The following is a 24,967-nucleotide window of genomic DNA, read 5'->3' as shown; positions in this document are numbered from 1 at the left end:
GAGACACTGCCCAACCCCAGCAAGTCCAGCCTAGGACCTGGGGCCAGCACAGGCCAGCCACAAGGAGCCCTCAAACCCAACCTGCCAGACGCCCCTCAAGTCAGGGCACAAGGACTCCTGGACAGAGCTGAGCAGAAAGAGCGCAGGACCGGACAGGAGAGAGGAGGATGGAGAACGGCGTCCGCAGAGGCCCTGATGCAGCGTGCCAGTGCATCCTGAAGGCCCAAAGAGCCCTGCCCAAGTGCAGTACACCCATTAATATTGACCGTGTTAGAAATTAAGAGAGAAGAATTGAAATATCAGCTTATTTTAAAACAACAATAAACCTATCACATAAAGACCATATTTTAAATAAAAATTATTTTTAAAATATTTAATGAGAAACATGTCATTGTTTTATACTGTTCACAAAATTCTTTAACATCTGGTTTAATAAGACAGCCAGGTCGTATATCTGCTTCTGCATTCAGAGCAGACAAGTGTGGACATTCTTCTCTGACTCCACAAGGGGGGTTCCTTAAAAGATCTGCTGCGATGTAAACATCTCAGTCATCCACTAATTTCATATCCCTACCCTGAGACCATCCAGGTGTCTTGACTGTGAGTGACTCTATAACACCATGGAAATCACTTGTTCTCCAAGTTACACAGACCGTGCAATCGTACATGTGCTCCTGTGCGCTCTGTGAAGCAGCAAATAGAGGCACTTCACTTTCTAAGCATCATTTCAAAAACGGTCTTCATAATGGCATTTCAGTATCACTGTGAAATGACGCTCTGAGTCCAAGATGAAGAGGGTCCTGCAGGCCCAGGGACTGCGGGGAAGCTTCAATGATAACAATAACACAAAGACTAAAACCTGCTGAATCTGTTTAAACACGTGAGTTCATAATATTTTAGAAGTAGAACTGGTCAACCTCTGAAAACAACAGAGAACAAATCCATTGCCTCAACGACCAGGCAATGAAGAGAAGGCCCTTCCTCTGGGACGCTCTGCTGTGTAACGTGACGAGTTGAAGTGACGAGGTCCTTATGGAACCATCGGCTGCTAAGTGAACAGTGAGCGGCACAGCTTCACACCGTGAGGCTCTGAGGGGATGGTAAACATGGGCAATCAGAAGGAAGAACCCAGATACCACGCCTTAGCTGGGGTGCACCCCCTCCACTGAGCCAGGTCCACCTCTGTCTGAACTGCAGACAAGCGGGCTGGACGCCCTGTGTGTCTGGGAGCCGCTGACTCTAACCATGGGGTCCAATGGCCCAGCTGTCCCACAGAGAAGCGCAAAGTCCAGAGACACCCACGTGGATGGTGAGACCATTCAGAGAGCACAGAAGCCGGGGGGCAGCTGCTCGCGGCCAATCCCATTTTCTGCCCCGGGGTGGTTACTGGAGTGCCCGCCACCTGAGACACTCATCAGGCCAAACATCTGACTGTTTTCTGGATCAATTTCCCAGGAAAAGACCCTGAGTTCCTAAGATGAACTTCGGGGAATGGCATCAGGGAGGGACAGCTGAAGCACCGGCTCATCACTCAGAAAAGCAGGAAAAGACATCACTACTTGCTCTGCGAACCCAGGACAGGCCCACCTCAGGGGCCCAGCAGCCCTGCAGGTGAGGGGTCACCTGCCCCAGTGACATCACGGTCATGGCAGGAAGTACGGGAAGCTGCCCAGCTGCTCGCCTAGCAGCGCTCCGAGGGCACAGCTGCGCTGCAGGGAGCCACGAGCAAGGGAACCCGACACGTCCCTGCCCAGGCGCTCTGGCCAAACCCAGCTGGGCACAGGGGCCGCCGCAGCGCCCAGACGAGTGCAGGCCTCCAGCCCTGTGACCCAGGACGCAGGGGACTGGCCGGCCGGGAGCAGCCCAGGCCAGGCGGGTACAGGGACGCAGGAGGCGGCAGAAGCTGCCTGCGTTTGGCCGGAGCAGAGGACACACACGTCCAACCGTCCACGAGGCGTCACGTAATAGCAGGAGCCACTGCTGTTTCTGCTCCACGAGACATGCTGTGGCCCTGAGCAGCGAGGTCAGAGGTCAGCTGCGAGGCTCTCTGTGTGGGAAGCTCCTCCAAAGAAGGTAGGCGGCACCCCAGTCTCTGCTATCCACGTTCAAGTTCACAGCGAAGCAGGAAAGCCTCTGCGACGTGTGGCCTCAGCAGAGCAGCACCCATGGCCACATCCGCCCCCAGCCTCCCCGCACGGCCGCACAGACGGCCCCCAGCCTCCCCACATGGCCACGCAGATGGCCGTCTCCCAGCATGGCCGCGCAGACGGCACCCTCCCCGCACGGCCGTGCAGACGGCCCCCAGCCTCCCCGCACGGCTGCGCAGACGGCCGTCTCCCAGGCAGGGCCCCCCCCAGCACAAGGCAGCCTGCTCACCTGGTGGTCCACGCTCTCTGTAGCCATGCACTGGTTGTTGGCCAGAGTGGTGATCTCCCGGCTCTTTGGGGTCTCCATCCGGCAGCTGCAGAGGGGCACCTCCTGGAGGCCATCCGTCTCGCCCACATCAGGACCGTTGGCCAACCCTGCGGCACAGCAGACGCCTGAGTGTCGCCGCCACGCCACCCGCCCTGACGCTCCGCTACACTCGGGGCACCCGGACACAGGGTCCCTGAAGACACGCTCATGGCAGGACACAGGGAGCCCAGGCCAAGACTCCACTCCCCACGAGGAGAGTGCTTGTCTTCCCTGCTCGGTTTCAGAATTGCAGCCACAAAATGAGCGCTTGGTCCACTTAGAAGGGGGGCTTCCCTGAGGGTTCAGATGGTAAAAAATCCGCCTGCAATGCAGGAGACTGGGTTCGATCCCTAGGTTGGGAAGATCCCCTGGGAAAGGGAATGGCAACCCACTGCAGTGTTCTTGCCTGGAGAACTCCATGGACAGAGGAGCTTGGCAGGCTACAGTCCATGGGGTCACAAACAGTCTGACACAACAGAGCTTGATTCCTTTGCCTTCAAGACATTTGGTAATATCTAGAAACATTTTGGGTTTTCCAAGTGGCGCTAGAGGTAAAGAACCCACCTGCCAATGCAGGAGACATAAGAGATGCGGGTTCAGTCCCTGGGGCGGGAGATTCCCCTGGAGGAGGTCATGGCAACCTACTCCAGTGTTCTCGCCTGGAGAATCCCATGGGCAGAGGAGCCTGGCGGGCTACAGTCTATGGGGTCGCAAAGAGTGGGACACGACTGAAGCAAGTTAGCACCACTTGGAGGGGGTTAGAGGCAGCCTGTTTAGTGATGACCCACTATAACCGAACAGAGAGCTTGCTCATCCGGCTGAATGACAGACGTGCGGAGAACAAAGAAGAAAACCAGGACCACAGTGAGCCTTTTAGGAACAGCAACATCACCCCGACTTGCCTACAGGCAGGTGAGGGGGCAGCGCCAGGGAAAGGGGGCCCGCAGCCAGGCTGGCTCATGCTGGGGACACAGGCTGGTGGCCAGAAAGAGCCCTCAGCCCAGCTACGGCCTCCAAAGGAAGGCGAGTGCCCTGCTCCTTCTCTCAGCACAGTCCCGCAGCCCACTCCCCTCCCTGCGCGGGACCCAGGCCCAGCTGTGCCCCGGCAGCAGGAGCACCCACTCGTGCAGGAACCAGGCTGGAGGGCGACCCTGAGACCCCGCGGGGCCCCGCCCTCGCTGCCGCCCAAGAGCAAACCCACCTGCAGGGGACCCCAACCCTGCTCAGCAAACTGACTCTGAGACCAGGACACGGGCCGCAAGGTCAGGGCGAGGGGAGGACCTGCCAGCAGCTCAGACAGCGGAGCCACAGAGCGTCAGACGAACGGACCCTAGCAGACCCCGTGAGTCCCCCTCTCGGCTCCGGCCACCTGCCCACAGCCCCAGCCAGCCACCGGGGTCAGAGCAGCACCTGACCTCAGCTCGGCAGACCCACAGGCACGGATGAGGGCCACTGCCCATCCCGACGCAAAATGTTCTCCAGGCTAGAGCCGGGACCCTGTGACCAGGTCGGTCCCCGCCTTCCCGCTGGTCCAGGTCACAGGGCTCGCTGCCAAGGAGCCCCAGGCCCCTGCCCTCCCGTCCAGCCTCGGGCTCCACAGCTGCCTCCTCGAGGGTCTGAAACTCCAGGACTGAATACATACAACTGGAGACTCCAACTCGTCCCTGCATATACCTCGTGACTGGGCGGGCCCCGGCAGGGCTGGCGCCATGGGAAACACCCCCAGAGAAGCATCTCACCCCGCGCCCAGCAGCGGCCTCTCCTCCTAATGCAGAGCTCTCATCAGTGTGGCCCTTACTTGGAGGAACTGAACATAAACACGCGAAGGCAGAGGCCCCCACCCCTCAGCCCGGGGCTCAGCTTAGACAAGCATCCCGGCTGCACTGCCCTCACACTGCCGACCGTGGACAATTTGGTAAAATAAGCACTACTTCCTGCAGGCATCCAAGTCAGCATGTTCCTGAGACAAAGCTAAGAACGTTTAGAAGCAGAGAACACACACGTCATGTCACCGGGAAGGAGGGCGTGAGGGGATCACTGGATGGTTTCTGCTCCATTTGCAACAAGAAGAAAAGCTACCATTTCTCTGACGGATAAGCCTCTGATTTTCTTCCTAAGCTATAGATGTAGTTGCCTAAGTTGAACAAGTAACCCAAACTCCCCTAGTGTTCACAGCTAAAGGCCATTCATTTGTACTTTCCAGAATGTCCAGCTGAACCCCACTGGAAGCCATACCCTTCAGCCAGCAAAGTCCATGAGAAAAAGTTAACACAGGTTTTACATTAGCCCCAGATTTCATTTCAAACTGATTTCCCAAAAAGGCCAAATAGCTACTAGCTCCTTTCCCCAGATAAAGGTTTTCAGACGGTGGGAGTACACGGCCCCAGTGCCAAGACCCCAGTGCTGTGGAGCGAGGACCTCGGTGAGGGGCCCAAGCCCGACACGCAGCACGGGGCATCTGAGCACCAGCAGCTCGACACCAAGGGGACACACATTTCCACCAACACTGCGGGAGTGCGAGACCGTGAAACAGGTTACGCAGAACACTGCCACCTGCGGGCAGAGGCGCCTCCTGCAGGGAGCCCAACAAGAGTGCGTGTGGCCCGTGGGACTGCCGCCCCGGCACCTGTCTGCACCCGACCTCTGGGGCACGGCGACCGGCACAGCGTCCTGCCCACACGGCATCCAACGTGCCCTCCCCCCACTGGCCCCACCACGCACGCGTTCACCTTCTGTGTCAGAGGTCAGCGCACCCTTGACACGGAGATCCAAGGAGTCCAGTGGCACTTCCATGTACCCTCCGCCATCGCCAGGCGCCGTTGGCTCCGCACTGCCTGAGGACGACGCATAGGCTTCAGAACCTGCAACCAAAGGTATGCTCATCAAACGGGGGGGCTGGGAACACATCACCACCCCCGCGGCACAGAGGCTCACCAGCCACACAGACCACACACACACGCGTGCAGAACATACAGATGCTCTCCAGACACACACATCACACATACGTGCACACGTGACATGGAGACGCTCGCCAGACACACAGATCACACACATGTGCACGAGAGACATACAGACGCTCGCCAGCAACAAAGATCACAGACGCGCGCCAGCAACATAGATCACACACGCGCGTGTCATACAGACGCGCGCCAGCAACAAAGATCACACGCGCGTGTCATACAGACGCGCGCCAGCAACAAAGATCACACACGCGCATGTCATACAGACGCGCGCCAGCAACAAAGATCACAGACGCGCGCCAGCAACATAGATCACACACGCGCGTGTCATACAGACGCGCGCCAGCAACAAAGATCACACGCGCGTGTCATACAGACGCGCGCCAGCAACAAAGATCACATGCGCGTCATACAGACGCGCGCCAGCAACAAAGATCACACAACATGCATGCAAGACACACAGACGTTCACCAGCCACACAAATCACACACATGCACGTGCAAGACATACACTCACCAACCAGGCAGCTCACTCACTCACACACACACACACACGCCCGCCCACACTTCTGCTGCCTGGTCCCACTCCCACTCGAGCGCCCCGGGGACGGGGCAGCCGGGCCAAGGAGAGCAAAGGCACAGACACAGGAGAACGCCTTTCTCTACAACCTCATGAGCTGGATTAAAGCTGATGAAACAATGTGAGGACACAAGCAGACACACTGTACACACATTCTATGTTACTTTAAAGTAAGAGAGAAATCAAATGGCAGGTTTGAAAGACTAGCTGTTGTGCGGCAGCTAAAGACGCCCCAGGCACACAGTGTCACTGGGAACCTGCCCAGTTCAGGCAGTGGGCTCCAGGGTCCACAGGGCAAGGCTGGAGGGGTGTCCATCCACAAGAACAAGGTTTAAGGAGCCCCTCACCCTCCAGAGGGTAACACACTCTGAACATGCCGAGAGGCGAGTGTGCGAGTGAAGAGCCGTCGGGGGGGGGGGGGGGGGGGGGGTTCCTGTCCATGTGACCCAGAAGGCCACCTGGGTATCAGTCATCGTAAGGGCATCTCACTGAAAAAGCCCCTGAAAACAGGCGTTTACACAGCATAGCTAACACCGCCAGCAAAGGGCAAATGCCCACAGTTCACAAGCAAGCTTTAAATGCTAGCCCCTGATGTTAATTCAATGACGGGAATTGAACAGGTATAATACAGAAGTTTGGTATCCAAAGACCCTGAGTCCAGGCCAGTCTGCACCCAGATCTCAGGCAGGAAGGAGCTGACCACCTGCAGAAATCATCACCCATCTGAGGAACCCCAGTAAACTGTGCAATTTTAAATACTTTACAAAGGGAATACAGTTAAAACTCCTGCTTGAATAAATATTCCGGCAGGCATTCTGCATGCTATACCCAAGATGGTGGCGATGAAGCCTCCATCCCAAATGACTTTTAGTCTTGGGTCTACAATGGCTTCTGTCAGCCGACAACAGAAACACAGGGTGTGTGATCTCGGCTGATGATTCGAGGTAGAGAGACGAGGAACTGTGAGTGAAGGAGAGGAGCTTCAGGGACGAACGGTGGCGGGTGGGCAAACAAGCCCCAGGCACCACCTGACCCAGCCTCAGAGCACCTGCCGTGCGGGCCCGCCAGCAGCCCTCTGCACTTCGGGGGCAGCTCCATGACCTGCTTCTCTATCGGAGAACAGAGGCCGTGCAGCAATTCCCACCAGCAACGACGCGGATGACCCAGTGACGCGTGGAGAAGCCAAAGAGAAGTGCCCTCCGTGAGCGGGCTCCACGGCGCTGGCCCCAGGAGAGGACCCCGCAGAGCAGCGCCGGGCCGCGAGGGCTGAGTGGGGAGGGGTATCGGCCATGCACAGGGCGTGGCAGGGCCTTCAGTCACAGGCGCAGAGGGGCTCACCAGCCCCGCTCCGGAGCACGGCACACCCCCTGCTGCGTTCAGCCCTTCACAGCAAGGCTGCAGACCAGGGCTGGGCCACTGAGCCTGAGGTCATTCCCCTCCCAGTCAGCCTGAGACAGAACCACCCCCGGATCAAGGGGACTGACCAAAGGGCTGAGCACCGCTTCGTGGCCCAGGGTCTGGCCCCAGGACACCGAGGGCAGGACACAGGCTGTGGGGGAGCGGTCAGCAAGCAGCCACCCCTCAGGGCCTGCGGGCAGGAGACCCCCGGGCACCCCCCGGGCAGCCCCCCCGCAGCTCTGATAAAGTCACTGCTGGGCGTCTGTTTTCCTAACAGTGGTGAACGAAGCCCTCTGCAGAACCCAGTCCCCAGGCACGATCCCGCCCAGGCTGTGTGCGGCTCCGTGGTTACCTAGCACAGAGCAGGGCTTCTTTTTACTTCTCCGCCTCCTCTTTCTTGCCGGCTTGATCCAGGGGCTGTCAGGCTTCCCCTTCCTCTTGAGGAACTTCTTCTTGATGCTGGACTCAGAGCTCTGGGGAGCAGGGGGAGGGCAGAAACGCAGAGTGTGGGCTCAGGGCGCAGAGGCTCTGGCTCCTGCCGTGTGGCCATCCCTCAACCGCAAGACCCCTCTCACTCACAGATGGTCCCTTCCAGGTCACATTCGTAAAGATACTGATGCTTGTCCCTAAACATCACTCCAAGCCTGGTTACTTGAGTTTCAGCACAAAAAAGAATAAATGGGAAAGTTCTAGCAGGAACTAAAGCAGCTCAGTAAGAAGCCACTTTCACTCGCACGCAACCATTCGCCTTGCTCTTGAGAAAAGGACAAAGCCTCAATCTGCTTCAGGTCTACAACCAAATGAGCCAGAGCCTAGAGAACAAGAAGAGACTGTCGCTGCTCATGACATGTCACAGTTCCTGAGTGTCTGCATCTCACATCTCCACGCAGACAGGATCTAACTGCCTTGAGCTAGACAGACAGAAAGCTGGCCCACAAACCACGCTGCCAAGTCTAACGCGAGGGTCTCGCGGCCCCGCTGACCAAGGATGAGGAGACACTTAACAGCCTGTGTTCACGAGATCCACAGACACACCGGGGCGGCTCAGTGCCGTCCCGAGAGCTGCCTGGGAGCCTGAGCCCTGGAGCTGGGCCCCAGCGCCCTGTGCCTCCGTGGCAGAACCCAGGGAGGGACATGAGCTGCACTGCACCAGGGCCAGGCCCCAGGGAAACACGCTCATCGCCACAGGGCCGCCCTCACATCCTCTCAGCCCCCACGTGGCCACCGTCTCCCTCTCAGAGACCTGCCCTGGCTGGACGGACACGGCACAAGCTCACCAAGCCCCCGCCGCCCCCCAAGCCGAGCTTCCGACCCACCCTCAGCTCTGAGCCCCGCCCAGCCTGGAGGGCCAGCGGCTCCCCTGGACCCACCGCCCACCGGCCATGAGGCCCCTCCTGGCTCTGCGTGTGGGCCGCTCCATGGGGCAGGACCCAGGACTCTCGTCACGCGCGCACGCGGGCGTTACCAGGTCGGACTCGTCCCCGTCCTCCTCCTCATCCGCGGTGCCGGCCGACTCCTGCTCCTCTTCAGACTCGCCATCCACCTGAGCGGCCACGCAGGGGCCCGAGAGAGAAGAGAAGCCAGTGAGACCCTCTGGGGGCAGGCACTCAGACTCCCGTGCTGAGGGGCTGCTGGGGGCGCCCGCGTGCCCGCTCCACACTGAGGGCCCAGTCCGGCCCAGGCCTCAGGCTGTGGCAAACGCTCAGACCCCTTCCAGATGGGCACGCGCACCCAGCCTCCCAGCAGCAGCACCCAGCACACTTCTCTAAGTCACCTTCTTCTAAGAAGTGTGTTGCAGAATCCCTCCCGTCACAGAACAGAGGTGCTCGTGCTCACCACCCCTACGTGCACGGTGACCCTGAAGCCCGTGTGTACCCGCGCCCTCCTCCGCTCTGCACACTGGCCCACTGTGGCTCCCCAGGGGCTGCAAACGCCCACAATCCCACAGGACAGCCAAGACGCCTGGACAAACAGCGACACGGGTCCCCACCGCGGTCGGCGCTCGGGGTGGGGGGCCCCACAGTCCCGAGCACCCCCAGCCCTGCCCCTCTGCTTCTCCCTCCAAGTCCGGGAGACCACACTCCTGGCCCATATTTCCCCAGGGTCCCTGCTTTCTAGTAACTGTGGGAGCTACACACCCACAGGAGAGTTCTCCTCTGTCTGCTAAATATGTTATCAACGTTCTCCTACCAAGTCTTATGGGCTTTGCTTCTCGTCTTTCTTTTAATATAAAACTTCTGAAATTCCAACTTAACGAGTCAAACCTCTCCATTTCCCACTTCACGGCTTCTGGGTTTGTGTCTTACACCAGAAAGCTTTCATCTGAGATTAGAAAACATGGTTTCCAAAGCTTTTTTCCCACAGTTGAATATTTTGTGTTAACTTTTTCTTAACTTTTGGCTGCACTACATGGCATGCGGTGCCTTGGTTCCCAAGCAGGGAATGAACACTGGTCCCCACCCTGGAAGCACAGAGTCTTAACTATTGGCCTCCCAGGGAAATCCCTGTGTGGACATTTTAAATCTTCTGGAATTTGCTCTCTTAAGTAACAGCTTCTCTGATTTATCATTCACCTACCCTTGTACACAGCCAGTGGTCTGAGTGTGTTCAGAGCCGTGAGACCACCACCCCGTGTGTCTGGAAAGGAGCCCATGTCTTCTGAGCCCCGTGACCCACGGCTCATCGGCCTCCACTCTGCCGCCAATCATCCCAGTGACGCCCACCGAGAAGGTCACGGCCTCCGCCCCCAGCTGGAAGCCCAGCTCCGACAGCAAACTGCCGCGCTGTAGACGGACGGCAGGGTGGGCAGCTGCCCCGCATGGTGCCTGCACGGCCCCACCGAGCCCCATCCTGCCAACCCCGCCCCTGTCCCCGCCATGACACCCCCACATCAGCTGGCCCCACCGAAGGTCCTATGAGGATTCTGATGAGCTTAAGGATAACATGGGGCAAGGGAAATTACACAAGGGATCCTCTCATTCAGACAAACTATGGTCATTCCATGAACGTATGTTTCTTTAAACCTCTCTCAGCAAAGCTGTACGACTCTCCCCTCACAGGTCTCAGACATCTCTGGTTCAGTTTACTGCTAGAGACTCCGGCGGTGTTACAGGATGACAGCGAACCCTGGGGTGACACTGGCTCTGTGTTCCGCATCGTCAGCTGCGGAAACCGCCCCAGGACCGTTGGGGGAGCAGCAGCCCCCGCGCACAGGCCCGGCCACGCCGTCCTGACCTCCCGGTCGTACACGCCAGCCGGCATCCTGGGCGTCCCGCTGGCAGGCTGCCCGCGCGTCCTCCAGCCGGCAGGACCACGCTCAGCTGACCAGCTGCAGTGGCTGCTCAGCTGACCTCCCTAGACGTTTCAGAGGAGGATTATATTCTCAGCGAACCCTCTCCCTCGTCCTTTTAAATATTAATGCTCCCTTCCGGCTTTCACCTCACAGCTCTGCAACAAGAATGACCAACTCAGCACAGTCGCGTGAGGGAAGATGGAGGCTACTGCTGCAGTTCAGTCACGAAGTCGTGTTTACCTCTGCGACCCCATGGACTGTAGCCTAGCAGGCTCCTCTAGCCATGGGGTTTCCCAGGCAAGAGTCCTGGAGTGGGTAGCCATTCCCTTCTCCAGACCCCAACCCAGGGGTCACACTGGGGTCTCCCGCATCAGCAGGCGGCTTCTTTCATCACTGAGCCACCAAGGAGGCCCTGACAGTGGCTATGTGCATCTTCTCTTCACTCATGTTCACGATGGTTTAAAACTTCCACCAACACATACAACTTTTTCCTGGTATCTTTAGTTCGCTTTATTTAAGTATCTTTAAATTTCACTGGATAGTTATTTTAAAAAGAGTGAGCAATGGAACTACCCACTAAAATGGGCAGATTAACAACTTCTGAAACTCCTGCCACATGACTGTCAAGGGAGGAGTAGGGGTCAGTGGACAAGAACGCACACGGCAGCCGGCTGAGGCCTGGAGAAGTGCCGTGAGGGACGCAGACAGATGGGCGCCCGGGGGACCGCGGCAGGCAGATGCCACACGGGGCAGGGACCCAGCCAGCAGGCCAGAGCGCCGGGGACAGCCGCACCCTCCCACCCCGTCCACCCAGTGCTGAGACCAGGGTGCCGAGCACTGGTCACCAGTGAGGAGCAGGGGGCGGCGTGCTGGCCGCATGCACAGGGGCTCCTTGCCTACAGATCGCTCTTTTAAGAAGACCGACAACCACAGAGATCAACAGCTGACTTCCCGGCAGGCATCTCACAAGAGAAGGCGTCCACGTGGCAAAGGCTCCAGGACACCCCTGACCTTCTCGGAGGCCAGGAAACGCGAGTCAGAACTGCAGCGTGGACGCGCTCAACCTGAGGCACACGTGGGGCGTGCGGCCCCCCGGGGGGTACAGAGCACAGTGACTGCCAGGCTAGAGGGGGCAGCCCCACAACGCCCCCAGCATCCCTCCTCCCCTAGAGACTCCTCAGAAGAGCCAAGGGCTTGGGGACAGCCGGCTGGGAACACACGCACAGCGAGACTTCTGCAGAGAATGACAAAGCCAAACGAGCCCCAGGTACAGGTAAGCCCCAGAGCCGTGACGGCCCCAGAGGGGCTCGGGGACCCCGCTCGGCCCCAGAACCGTGATGGCCCCGGAGGGGCTTGGGGACCCCAGGCCACCTTCAGACACCGTCACACACAGTAAAAACGAACTAACACCACAAGTAAATCCCACAGTCACAACTGAGTAACCAGCTCCACTCAGAAACAGGGGTGCCTCTTGCTGGGCCGACGCGGACTCGCCCTGCAGGCTGGCCTGCACCCCAGCCCATCCATGTGGCAGCAAGCCGGACCCCAGGAAACAGCCTCCAGCTCCCTCCCGCCCCGGGACCCCAGCAGGTCCTGGGAAGAGCCCCTACCCCATCCCTCTGAGGCGTGGCTGTGGCTGGCGGACAGACACTGAGCTCGGTGTTCACGCACGTCCCGTCTCAGGCCCGGCCGTGTGCCTCTCGTCTCCCGTCTCTGAACAGCCGAGCGCAAACCCACCGAAGTCTGTTACTATCACTGACCGGTGTAGACCTGCTCCCACCGTCTTACTTCATTTTCCACATTTTCTTCTTCATTCCGCTTTTATTTGTCTTCCTCATTCTTTTGTTAGCTTGATACTCATTTGATTTTTTCCCGTTTGTATTAACATCTACCCAGTGTTATTCAGTATCTAGATTCTTTCTGGAGGAGGAGAACTTCCATCAACACTGAGAATCCAGAGACAGACTCGAATTCAAGTGCCGCGTGCATGTGACACAGGCGGTCTCGTCACCAGGGAAGCGACGCCCGTCCGAGGACTCTGCCGGCCGCACGGAGCCCGGCCTCACAGTCCGCTGAACGAGCTTCACTGAGATGTGACTCCTCTCCATGCGTGCAACCTACTTTGGCTCTACCTCACGTCTTATCACAAGTTCTACATGAATCACACAATTACACATAAAATACTAAGCCTATGAAAAAACAAAAGATAGCTTACATCAATTTATTCAAAATTGCCAAGGAGAAAGGCCTGTATGTCATAACTAGAATCCAGAACCCAGAAATCACGCAGAAGCAGCTTAGTGTCCCTCAGCTCTGGTGTCACAGCCAAGGCCGACAGCAGAGCCCCTCAAGCCATCGGTCAGCAACGCACTCACCCCACGCTGCCCAGGCCACAGGACGGCAGAAAGGGGGTCGCAGAACAAAGCCTGACAGCTAGTGACCGTGAAGAGCTGCCTGGCCCGCTTGAAACAAAACAGAGGTGCAGGGACACACAGACACAAACCCGCCCCTCCCCACGCGCTGCAGCCCGTGACCTGGTGATGCCCACGTCCCACCGCAGGGGGCAGGTCATGCCCCGAGTGTCCCCTGTGAAGGCAGGAAATGGCTCGGGGAGTGGGGAGCAGACAGCACCTGCTGAGGGGCGCAGAGCGGTACATGGTGCATGAGGAGGAACCTGGGCACCCCGGGTCTGATCCCACTGCAGGCAACGGTGAGCACAGGTCTGAGAGCACACCTTCCAAATACCATTCGAGGGGCTTCCCTTGTGGCTCGGCCGGTAAAGAATCTGCCTGCAATGTGGGAGACCTGGGTTCAATCCTTGGGTCGGGAAGATCCCCTGCAGAAGGGAACGGCTACCCACTCCAGTATTCTGGCCTGGAGAATTCCAAGCACTATGTCCCTAGGGTCACAGTCGGATATGACTGAGCGACTTTCTCTCTCTCTCTCTCTCACACACACACACACACACACACACAGGGGCTAGGAAACTGCTTCCTCCTATGCTTCTACAGGAGATGGGAAAAATAATAAATGATATCTTAAATGATTTTAAAATTTCCTTTAAATCTCTAGTGTTCGCATTTTCTACCAATTTATTTTTGAATAATTACACCTCAGGGGCTGTGACAACATTTAAAATTTTGCCCCAAAACCTCCTAGACAAGTAGAACTGGCATAAGTGGCTACAATGATTCTGAAATTTAAGCAATACTAGAAAAAGACAAGGGAACATCTCCTTCTGCTTCACTGACTACACTAAGGCCTTTGACTGTGTGGATCACAACAAACTGGAAAATTCTTCAAGAAATGGGAACACCAGACCACCTTACCTGCCTCCTAAGAAACCTGTAGCATGTCAAGAAGCAACACAGTTAGAACTGGACATGGGACAATGGACTGGTTCAAAATTGGGAAAGGAGTACATCAAGGCTATGTATTGTCATCTTGCTTATTTAAGTTATGTGCAGAGTACATCATGCTTGGCTAGATCACTCACAAGCTAGAATCAAAACTGCCGGGAGAAATATCAACCTCAGATATGCAGATGATACCACTCAAATGGCAGAATGCAAAGAGGATATAAAGAGCCTCTTGAAGAGGATAAAAGAGGAGACTAAAAAGGCTGGCTTAAAACTACTAAGATCATGGCATCTGATCCCATCACTTCACAGCAAACAGATGGGGAAAAAGTGGAAACAGTGGCAGACTTTATTTTCTTGAGCTCCCAAATCACTGTGGATGGTGAATACAGTCATGAAATTAAAAGATGCTTACTCTTTGGAAGAAAAGCTATGACAAACCTAGACTGGGTATTAAAAAGCAGAGATATCACTTTGCTGACAAAGGTCCATAAAGTCAAAGGTACGGTTTTTCCAGTAGTCATGTATGGATGTGAGCACTGGACCATAAAGAAGGCTGGGCGCTGAAGAATTGATGCTTTCGAACCGTGCTGCTGTTTGAGAATCCCTTGGACTGCTAGGAGATCAGTCAGTCCTAAAGGAAATAAATCCCAAATATTCATTCGAACGACTGATGCTGAAGCTAAAGCTCCAATACTTTGGCCACCTAATGCAAAGAGCCGACACACTAGAAAAGACCCTGATGCTGGGAAAGACTGAGGGCAACACGTCGTTGATAGAGGATGAGACGGTTGGATGTCACCATCAACTCCACGGACATGAATTTGAACAAACTCTGGGAGACAGTGGAGGACAGAGGAGCCTGGCTTGCAGCAGTCCATGGGGTCACAAAGAATTGGATATGACTGAGTGACTGAACAACAAGACACTCCTGAACTCCAGAGGCTGAAAGAAAATCCTTCACACACATCAAAATCTATACCCACAGCACTACTGCCAAGTGCAAAAGGCTAATCAACAAAATCTCTCACTTTCAAAAAGTCACTGTTGCAAGAAACTCACCACATTGTCTCTGCCCACCCTTAGTCCAGAGTAACTCGTCAGATATGGCGTCTGTCTTACACAAAGATGGCCCAGGGTTTCCTCAGACGGCGCTGACGGGAAAACCACAGCTCTGCATCTGCCTGACTCTCAGCCACGGCTGCTGCTCCTCCTCCAACTCATCTGTTCCCTGACTGGAAGGCCCGAACGCCAAGAGCTGCTCTGCTCAGGCCTGCTCCCGGTGCCCCTGTGGGGACCCCCGCACTACCCCGGGCAGTGCACCGCCAGGACCACCACACTGCACATCTGAGCTCATCAAGCACACCCACACACGGAACCGCCCCACAGGCCTGTCACAGCTGGGCACTCGCCCCACCAGGAGGACGGGGTCCTCGCCTGCAGGAAGACCGCACCCTGGGCGGGCGCCCAGGACACTAAGCCAGGGCCATGGGCAGGCTGTACAGGCACCGGGTCAGCATGGCTGGCAGAGTAGTTATTTACGACACTGTTCCTGTTACTCCAGAGCCTACAGACAAGACATTTACTCCAGGGAGTACTGCCCAGAAAGACAAGCACTGCTCTGATGAAAACAGACTGTCCAAAGACCCAACAGAGACAAAACCCAAGAATCACAGCCACAAGCAAGCAGGGCTTTGTTAAGGCCCAAGTGCACATGTCCTCTAGCCCCTCACCCAGGACTGAGGTGGGGTGTACGTGCCACCCACCTTCTGGCTACGGTCAGGTGCCAGCATGCCGTCCTTGGAGGCCCTGCCATCCTCAGCAGGGAACGCAGCAGCTGGCGGGCCGCCCTGGTCCTCATCCTCGTCCAGCTCCTCCGAGTCGTCCTCCTCCGAGTCCAGGTCCAGGCTCTCACCATTCACATGGAGGGAGCCATCACTCAGATCCTTCTCACCCTGGAACAGTGCAGATGCAGCGTCGGGACCCCCTGACTCCTCCCAGTGGGCATGGCGGGGGCTGCCCTGGAGCAGAGCAGAGAGGCAGAGGGCCCCCACAGCCTGGCACACCCCTTACCTTGGAGCCCCCCGTGGAATGAGTTATGCTCTTAAACATCTCAATCACCGTCCTCTGCTTTAACACTTTGGTCTTTTTCTTAGGAACCAGGCTATAGGTTCCCATTCTTCGCTTTTTCTTCCGAGATACTGCAGCTGCTAAAACAAAAGGCAAGCAAGCTAAAAAGAAAAAAAAAGTCAAAAGGGGACAAGAGAAGAAAAGAAATGCCATTCAAATGTTTTTAAAGGCAGGCTGATCACCAAAATACCATCAGCACCCACAACAGTGTCGTAAGTTGCAAACAGAAAGCAGAAAACCCACCACGGACCATGCAATCTGTTCGCAAGGAAACAGCACGCTGTGCAGAGGCCACACACAAGCCGGCCGGGCCTGACAAGTCGTGGTCACCAGGACCTTCCGTCCTTGGTCAGAACTCCACAACAGCTCAGCGCCCTGTCCCTGCACATGAGGGAGGGAGGGCGATGTGGGAGCAGGGCTTCCAGGCAAGAGCAGCGGTCGCGGGACCAAGCAGGGGCTGGGAGGGCTTGTGGCCACTGATGCTGTTCTGGGCGAGGCAGCCCCAGGCTCACTGCTTTGGAGTGAGGGTTCCTATGATGTTTTCTTTTTGTAAGAAGTTTCAAGAATTGTTTTCTAAAAAAATCTGAAAACCACTGCTTTAACATGGAGGAGCTCCTCTAAAGGACTGAGAGAAACGCCTTATGTTTAAGCTCCACGAAACACGGCAAGGAGACACTGGAGAAACAGACGGCTGTGCGCATGGGCGCCAGGACACGAGAACTGTCAGCACGCGGGCCTGCGGGGAGCACGAGAGATACGACGCCATCCACGCACAGGACGGGGCGCAGGCGAGACCCAAGCAGGCCTCCCAGCTGTCTTGGGAGGCAGGCGGCCTGTGCACTTCGTGCAGATCTGGAGTCTGCCAGCCTGCGATGAGGCTGAACAGGCCCGCCGGGGCTCTCACCGCTGTAACTCAAAGTGGGAACAAGAAGGGACGACCTGAAATCGTGAGTGTCCCGAGGCAAGTCTAACACGGACAGGAGGCGGTACAGAGGAAGGAGGGGAGGCGGGTTTGAAGGGCCAGGTGGACAGAGGCCGCCCACTCCCAGGCCACATGGGTGCCGTCACAATCAGCCACGGCCACACGCAGAAAGGCCACGGGCAGAGCAGGGAAGACCTGTGTCCCCCCGAGAAGCAGGGCCAGCAGACCGCGGGAGGGTCTGGGCACCAGGCCACATTCGCAATCCTGAGCCTGTGGGGCCCTGTCTTCAACCTGCAGAGAAGGCAGGAAGGACTCCCATGGGAAACTACTACAGTCTAAGTGTTTCTGCTTAGAGAACTTGTCCTGAAAGGATGAGGAAATGACAGAGCTCAAACAGAAACAATCTGAACTCTTCCTGCCCCTACCCCTCTCCCCCCTCCCCCCAGCACCACATGGCTTGCAGGATCTCAGTTCCCTGACCAGGGAATGAACCTGCGCCCTCAGCAGCGAAAGCATCAAATCCTAACCACTGGACCATGAGGAAGTCCCCGATCTTAACAGATCTTAACAGAAGCACCAGCTCCTCACACTGTCGCCGAGCCCCACACACACGGGTGCTGTTTCACAGAGAGCTGCCGCTCTGTCTGGCTGAGACTCTATTACTATTTAACAATAACACCAGGTGTGGTGGGAAGACAGATTGACCCTGTGTTCTAAACAACCACTGCGTTTCAACAAACAGAATGTGAGCTCCCTGGAGACAAGGCTAGGCCCAGGACCAGGAAGCACAACACGGGCCGGGTCCACCGGGAGAGGCAGGAAATCCTCACAAGCGAGGGGGTCATGTCAGAGGACTCAGGAGCCAGCCTGAAAGGCAGACCCAGGACAACGCAGACATGACGGTGATGGACGGGAGACGTACAGGAGGGCCCACGAGCTGAGACAGAGGCACAGCTGGAGAGGGAAGCCCTTCACTGCAGCAGAAGCTCCACGGGAAGGCGGGAAGGGACGGGGAGGGGGAAGCCACGCTGGGAGGTCAGTCCCGGCGGATGTCCCCAGACGCCCACGTCGCCAGGGGGGAGAAGCAGATCACGCAGCCCTTTAGGCCCCACCTCCCGAGACACGCAGGACGGTGACCCGGGGGTCCCCACCACCTGGGGGACGCAGCGAGGACATGAGCCTCGGGGGGAGCTCCAGGGGACGGCAGGAAACGCCTGGCCAGAAGTGCCTCCCAGGCGACTGTGTGAGAGGGCGCTCCGCGTGGCAAGCACACACCAAGGGGCCCAGGTCTGCCACCACCATGACGTCAGAGGCGAGCGCCCCTCGCGGGGTGACTGTGCCCGTGGTGAAACAGAGGGCCCTCCAGAGACTCGGGTCTGAAATCAAACTACTGACAAGCAACAAGAGGACGCCCCCACCCGCGCTGAGGGCCTCTTGCAGTCTGAGTCGCCCCTCACCCGCGAGCCCAGGGCCTGGCGGAGAGCCCGTCTGCCCCAAGAAGTCCAGTCTCCAGAGGGAGCAGGCTCCACAGCTCTCCCCCGGCAGCCCCCCAGGAGCCGCCCCTCCAGGAAGGCCCACCAGAGACCTGGTGTGCCCCTCTCCGACGCAGGAGGGGCCGTCCCACGTGCCGGGCCCCAGCACTCGGCCCCTGAACTGACCACCGCCCCAGACCTAGAGCACCCACCCCACCGAACCACAGACACAGACCATCAGCCTGACAGTGACCATCGTCTGGGAGCTGGAGGCCAGCAGAGGCAGTGACATGGGCCGGGCGAGCGCAGCGAGCCCCCTTACCTGTCTGGGCCTTCGCGGTGGCCACGTAGCATTGGTTCTGAGGTAGCGACTGGTGAAGGGATGGGAAGGGGGGTGAAAGCTGCTGGCGTGCAAACTCCGAGGCGCCCCTGCTCAGCTCCTCTTTCGGCTCCTCATGGTCGCGCGCGTCCCGGCCTTCCCTGGGGTCCTTACTTGCCGCGTGCTTCAAAACAGAGACAGCCAACAATGACACACAGGCGGCACCGCCTCAACCGACAGACGCACAACCGACAGACACACAGGCGGCAGTGGCACGCAGGCCGGCGGCAGGAACCAGCTGCCTCCCCCAGGCCCCACGAGGACGGGCCGAGCCGCGGGGGAGCGCGGTGGCGGCACAGGGGACAGCAGGGTCTGCGTCTCCAGGGGAAGCGGCAGGGGCACTCGCCAGCCTGTGGCTCAGGTGACGCGTATGACTCGCGGGAGACACCCAGGAAGCTCTGAGGCAGCGCCCTCCACGCGGGTCACACCCCCAGGGGGTTTCACGCCACAGCATCAGGCCACACGTAAGATTCTTTTGCTGAGTTCTACCCACTTCCTCGGTGTCCTGGCCTCAGCCTTCCCGGGCGAGGTCAACAGCGGCCCCGACCGGCGCCCACACCGCACGCTCCCCGAGAGTCACCGCCCGACCTCGGCCGACTCGGCTGAGCCGCACGTTCCCGCACACACAGCGGCAGCACTCCCTCAACACACGGGGCTGGGAAACTGGACAGACGGCTGCAAAGGGGGACGCAGGGGCACCCTCGCCTCTCGCCACTGACAGAGATGAACTCAGAACGCATCAAAGGCCTCAACTAGGAAACTTGCAGGAAAAAACAAGGCGGAAGTTTCACAGCGTTGGACTTGGTGATAAATCCTTGGACATTACAACAAGAGCACAGGCAACAGAAGAAAAAAAAGATAAATTAGACTTTATTAAAATTAAAAATTTCTCATAGGTCAAAACTACAATGAGATATCCCCTCATGTCTGTCAGAATGGCCATTATCAAAAGACGGCAAATAATAAATGCTGGAGAGGACGTGTAGAAAATGGAACCCTAGTGCCCATCGACGGGAACGTCAACTGGTGCAGACACTACGGGGATTCCTCAAAAAATTAAAAACAGAACTACCATATGACCCAGAAATTCCACTCCTGGGTATTTATCCAAAAAACCCAAAAATAACAATTCACAAAAATAAATGCACCCCTATGCTCACTGCAGCGCTGTTTATGACAGCCAAGACATGCAAGCAACCCAGATGCCATCAACAGGCAAACGGACGAGAAGACATGGTGTTTAAACACACACACAATGGAACATTACTTGGCCATAAAGAAGAATAAAACCTTGCTGTCGGTGACAATACCGACAATACCTCTGGATACAGAGGTACTACACTAAATGAAATAAGGGGAAAAGACAAATATCATGATTTCACTTATATGTAGAATCTAAAAAACAAAAAAAATGAACAAACATAACAAAACAGAAACAGACTCACAGATACGGGGGGAGAGATGGGGGAGGACAGACAAAATAGGTGAAGGGGATTATGAGGTACAAATCTCCAGTTATATAATAGGTAAATCATAGAGGCGTAACTACAGCATGCAGAACACAGTCAACAACATTGTATAATAACTCTGCATGGTGACTGACTGTAAACTAGACTTACCCTGGTGATCATTTCATAATATATAAAAATATTTAATCACTAGGCTGTATACTTGAAACTAATATGACATTGTAAGTCAATTATACTTCAATTAAAACTTTAATTTCTGTGCATCAAAAGACAACCAACAGAATGAGAAGACAACCTACGGAATGGGAGAAAACATCTGCAAAGCATGTATCTGATAGAAGATTCGAGTCTAGAATATATAACAACTCTACATCCCAACAAAGAACTCGACTGAAAAGTGGGCAAAGCATGTGAACAGAGATTTCTCTGAAGAAGACACACACAGGGCCAAAAAGCACATGAAACGATGCTCAACGTCACTGGTCATCGGGAAGACACAACTCAAAACTGCAGTGGGACCACCTCGTACTCCTGGGATGGCTGCTATCAAACGAACAGAGCCCACCACGTGCTGGTGAGGACGTGGAGACCCTGGGACCTCTGGGCACCGTGGGAGGAGGCAGAACACGCTGACGCCATGGACAACAGCGTGGAGGCTCCTCAAAGACTGAACAGAACTAGCAGAGGATCCTGCAATCCCACTTCTGGGCGCACCCTCAGGAACCGAAAGCGGAGACCAGAAGAGCTCTTTGTACAACTGGGTTCACAGCAGATGAGGGAGGAGGCAGCCCAAGGCCAACGATGGAAGAGTGGATAAAGCCAACTATGTGTGTGGCTTGTGTACATGGACACTCATGCAGTGGAATATCACCTCAGCCTTGAAAAGGAGGAATGTTCTGAGACAGAGCAGACACTCATGAGGACCCTGATACAGAGTGGAATAAGCCAGACACACAAAGGACACATCCTTGTGTGAAGGACCATTTTGTCCCATAGCTTCCCTGGGCAAACAGATGGGGAAAAATACAAACAGTGACAGATTTTTCTTGGGCCCAATAATCACTGCAGAGTGACTGCGCCACTGAAATTAAAAGATACTTACTCTTGGAAGAAAAGCTATGACCAACCTAGACAGCATATTAAAGCAGAGGACATTATTTGGCAAACAAAGGTCCCTCTAATCATTAGCTATGATTTTCCAGTAGTCCATTGCCTGATTGTGAAGGTTGACTATAAAGAGCTGATCAAAGAACTGAATCCTTTTTGAACTGTGGTGTTGGAGAAGAACTCCTAGAGTGCTTGGACCTGCAAGAGTTCAACAGTCATCCTAAAGGAGAACCAGTCCTGAATATTCATCGGAAGGACTGATGCTGAAGCTGAAACTCTAATACTTTGGCCACCTGATGACAAGAACTGACTCACTGGAAAAGACGCTGATGCTGGGAAAGACTGGAGGAGGGAGGAGAAGGGGACGACATAGGATGAGATGATTGTATGGCATCACCGATTCTATGGACATAAGTCTGAGCAAGCTTCAGGAGTTGGTGATAGACAGTGAAGCCTCATGTGCTGCAGTCCATGGGGTCGCAAAGACAACTGAGCGACTGAACTTGAACTTGCTTCTATGAAGGACCAGGCACTGATTCTGTCGATCTGAGACAGACAGGAGATACAGAGGTGTGGGGGGGGGGGGGAGCGGGGGGCAGAGACAGAGCTAGAGGAGGGGAGAGGAAGCAAGTGAGTCTAGCAGGGACAGAGGGTCAGTTTGGGGAGATGAGCAAGTTCTGGGATGACAGGGTGATGGCTGGGCACTTAAACATGACTACGATGCTAAATTCTGTTATGTGCATTTTAATAGAGTGTTTTAAAAAAGGCGTCCTTATCTCCTGGCATCAACATCTGGGAGAGGTTGATAGGCCTGCCTGGGGGTGGCCTGGGGACCCAGCTCCAAGGCCAAGGCTCCTCGCAGCCAGACCTGAGCACGCTCTGCCCTCTGGCTCCTCCAAACGTTCCCTGCCTGCCTGGGGGCCCCCGCACAGGGCTCCTTTCAAAATATCTAAAAAATAAAGCTAAGAACTGCTAAACCTGAGTGAAGACTCTACATCTGGATAGGGCTCTATCCGCTGACCAAGCAAACCCACCGAGGTAGAGACGCTAGGGTGGACTTCCAGGCGGCGCCCCCGCCGGGGCCGGGGCCGAGGCCAGGGCCAGTCCCCCACATGGCAAGAGGACTCGTGCCCACGTCTACAGTACCCGCACACACCCGCACGGCCACCTGTGACCAAGGTACCTGCGGGCAACTGCGTCTGTCCCATCCCAGCCTCTGCTCGCCGCCCTGCCTCCACACCCAGGCCACAGCCTCCCTTCCAGGGGTAGCAAACACCCACGTGCACCCCCTCTGCACTAGGACCCACCCCTTCCTGGCCCACCTTCCTCTCCTGAACACAAAGACACTCACGGAGAAAACCAGGCCCCATGCAGCACCTCCAAGAGCGGACTCAAGTCAGTCAGGGGGCCAGTCTACACAGCGTGCCGGCGTGGGGCACAGGGCCTCCCCCACCCCCTTCGTGTGAGCAGGGGCTAACGTAACCCTGAGCCAGCGAGTCTGATGGTGTGACACCACAACCCAAGAGGGAACTGGCTCTGCCGTGCTGGGGACGTGAGGCCGCCCAGCTGTGGAAAACCCTGCGTTTTTAAGCTTTTAATGGAAAATAGATTTCTTGTCATAAACATGCAACATGTTTGTTTTCAAAACCCAATTTTCAACAAAACATGCTTTCCTAAGAAAACTGAACAAGACTGAGCAGGGTCTGCGGAACAGAAAAGCCAGCAGTCAGGAGAGGCCAGGTCTGGGTCCGGGAGCCAGAAGGGCCCCCAGTCTCCACATCTCCAGGCCCGTCCTCTTGCAGGGGTCTGGGAAGCAGACTGAGTTACCAGTGTGTGGAGGCAAGCATGGTCTTCAGCAAATCAGCTTCTGAAGCCTCAAAACCCTTCTCTTTCATTTCCCTGCAACAGCCTGAGTGTGCTCAGTAACTTCCAACAGAATGATGAGCATTGCAACTGACTGTGTACTAGTAACAATCATAGCAACTCCACCAGAACAAAGCTAACCCTTAGATAAGCGTTATGGTCAGAGACATTTCTTGAAATTAAATTTCAAATTCCTTTTTTTCTTCCTCTAGAGGAATACGACAGTGACAGTAAAAACCTTTCAAGAATAAAACTATGTTAGAACAAAATTCTAGAAGTGGGGACGGAATAAAAGTAAAATTTCAACGAGATAAATACATAATGTACAATTTTCTGACATGCATTTTAAAATCGATAATGGTGAGTCAAAAAATGGTAGGCAAATAAATAAACTTCACCTTAAGCCTCAAGTCTAGTATAAAAATTAATTCACAATAGGTCATATATTTAAGGCTTCCCTGGTGGCTCAGTGATAAAGAATCTGCCTGCAATTTGGGAGACCCAGATTCGATCCCTGGGTTGGGAAGGTTCCCCTGGAAGAGGGAATGGCAATCTACTCCAGTATTCTTGCCTGGAGAATCCCATGGACACAGAAGCCTGGCAGGCTATAGCCCGTGGGGTCACAAAGAGTCAGACACGAATGAGTGACTAACACACACATATATACTTAAAGTTCACATAAGACTAAAAAACTATGAAAATTAGAGAAAATCTTCAGGATTTAGGGCTGGCCAAAGAGTTTTTAGGGATGATACCAAAAGCACAGTCTTAACAGAAAAATATTGTGTAAGTTATATTTCTGCTTTATTGACTACGCCAAAGTCTTTCACTGTGTGGAGCACAATAAACTGTGGAAAATTCTGAAGGAGATGGGAATACCAGACCACCTGACCTGCCTCTTGAGAAATCTGTATGCAGGTCAGGAAGCAGCAGTTAGAACTGGACATGGAACAACAGACTGGTTCCAAATAGGAAAAGGAGTACGTCAAGGCTGTATATTGTCACCCTGCTTATTTAACCTATATGCAGAGTACATCATGAGAAACGCTGGGCTGGATGAAGCACAAGCTGGAATCAAGATTGCTGGGAGAAACATCAATAACCTCAGATATGCAGATGACACCACCCTTATGGCAGAAAGTGAAGAAGAACTAAAGGGCCTCTTGATAAAGTGAAAGAGGAGAGTGAAAAAGTTGGCTTAAAGCTCAACATTCAGAAAACTAAGATCATGTCATCCAGTCCCATCACTTCAAGACAAATAGATGGGAAACAGTGGAAACAGTGGCTGACTTTATTTTGGGGGGGCTCCAAAATTACCACAGCCATGAAACTGAAAGATGCTTACTCCTTGGAAGGAAAGTTATGACCAACCTAGACATCATGTTAAAAGCAGAGACATTACTTTGCCAACAAAAGTCCATCTAGTCAAGGCTATGGTTTTTCCAGTAGTGGATGTGAGAGTCGGACTGTAAAGAAAGCTGAGCACCAAAGAATTGATGCTTTTGAACTGTGGTGTTGGAGAAGACTCTTGAGAGTCCCTTGGACTGCAAAGAGATCCAACCAGTCCATCCTAAAGGAGATCA

General features: G+C 55.2%; 1 protein-coding gene across 6 annotated transcripts in view; it reads right to left on the bottom strand.

Annotated features, from left to right (window-relative positions):
* EHMT1 (euchromatic histone lysine methyltransferase 1) overlaps positions 1-24,967 on the bottom strand; it is a 106,473-nt gene that overhangs the window by 33,785 nt on the left and 47,721 nt on the right. For 3 of the 6 annotated variants that reach the window (XM_043470314.1, XM_043470316.1, XM_043470313.1), the window contains 7 exons: positions 18,889-19,069; positions 16,116-16,273; positions 15,809-15,997; positions 8,857-8,934; positions 7,744-7,864; positions 5,184-5,315; positions 2,377-2,522 (listed from right to left, as the gene is read on the bottom strand). In XM_043470314.1, the coding sequence (XP_043326249.1) occupies positions 2,377-2,522; positions 5,184-5,315; positions 7,744-7,864; positions 8,857-8,934; positions 15,809-15,997; positions 16,116-16,273; positions 18,889-19,069 (1,005 nt within the window). The remainder of the gene's footprint in view (positions 1-2,376; positions 2,523-5,183; positions 5,316-7,743; positions 7,865-8,856; positions 8,935-15,808; positions 15,998-16,115; positions 16,274-18,888; positions 19,070-24,967) is intronic. The other 3 variants (XM_043470315.1, XM_043470311.1, XM_043470312.1) reach the window with 3 other exon arrangements.

Source organism: Cervus canadensis, chromosome 5, assembly GCF_019320065.1.
Source record: "Cervus canadensis isolate Bull #8, Minnesota chromosome 5, ASM1932006v1, whole genome shotgun sequence".
Taxonomy (NCBI): Eukaryota; Metazoa; Chordata; class Mammalia; order Artiodactyla; family Cervidae; genus Cervus; species Cervus canadensis.
Note: the sequence above shows the minus strand (reverse complement) of the source record. Positions and strands in the feature narration are given on the sequence as shown.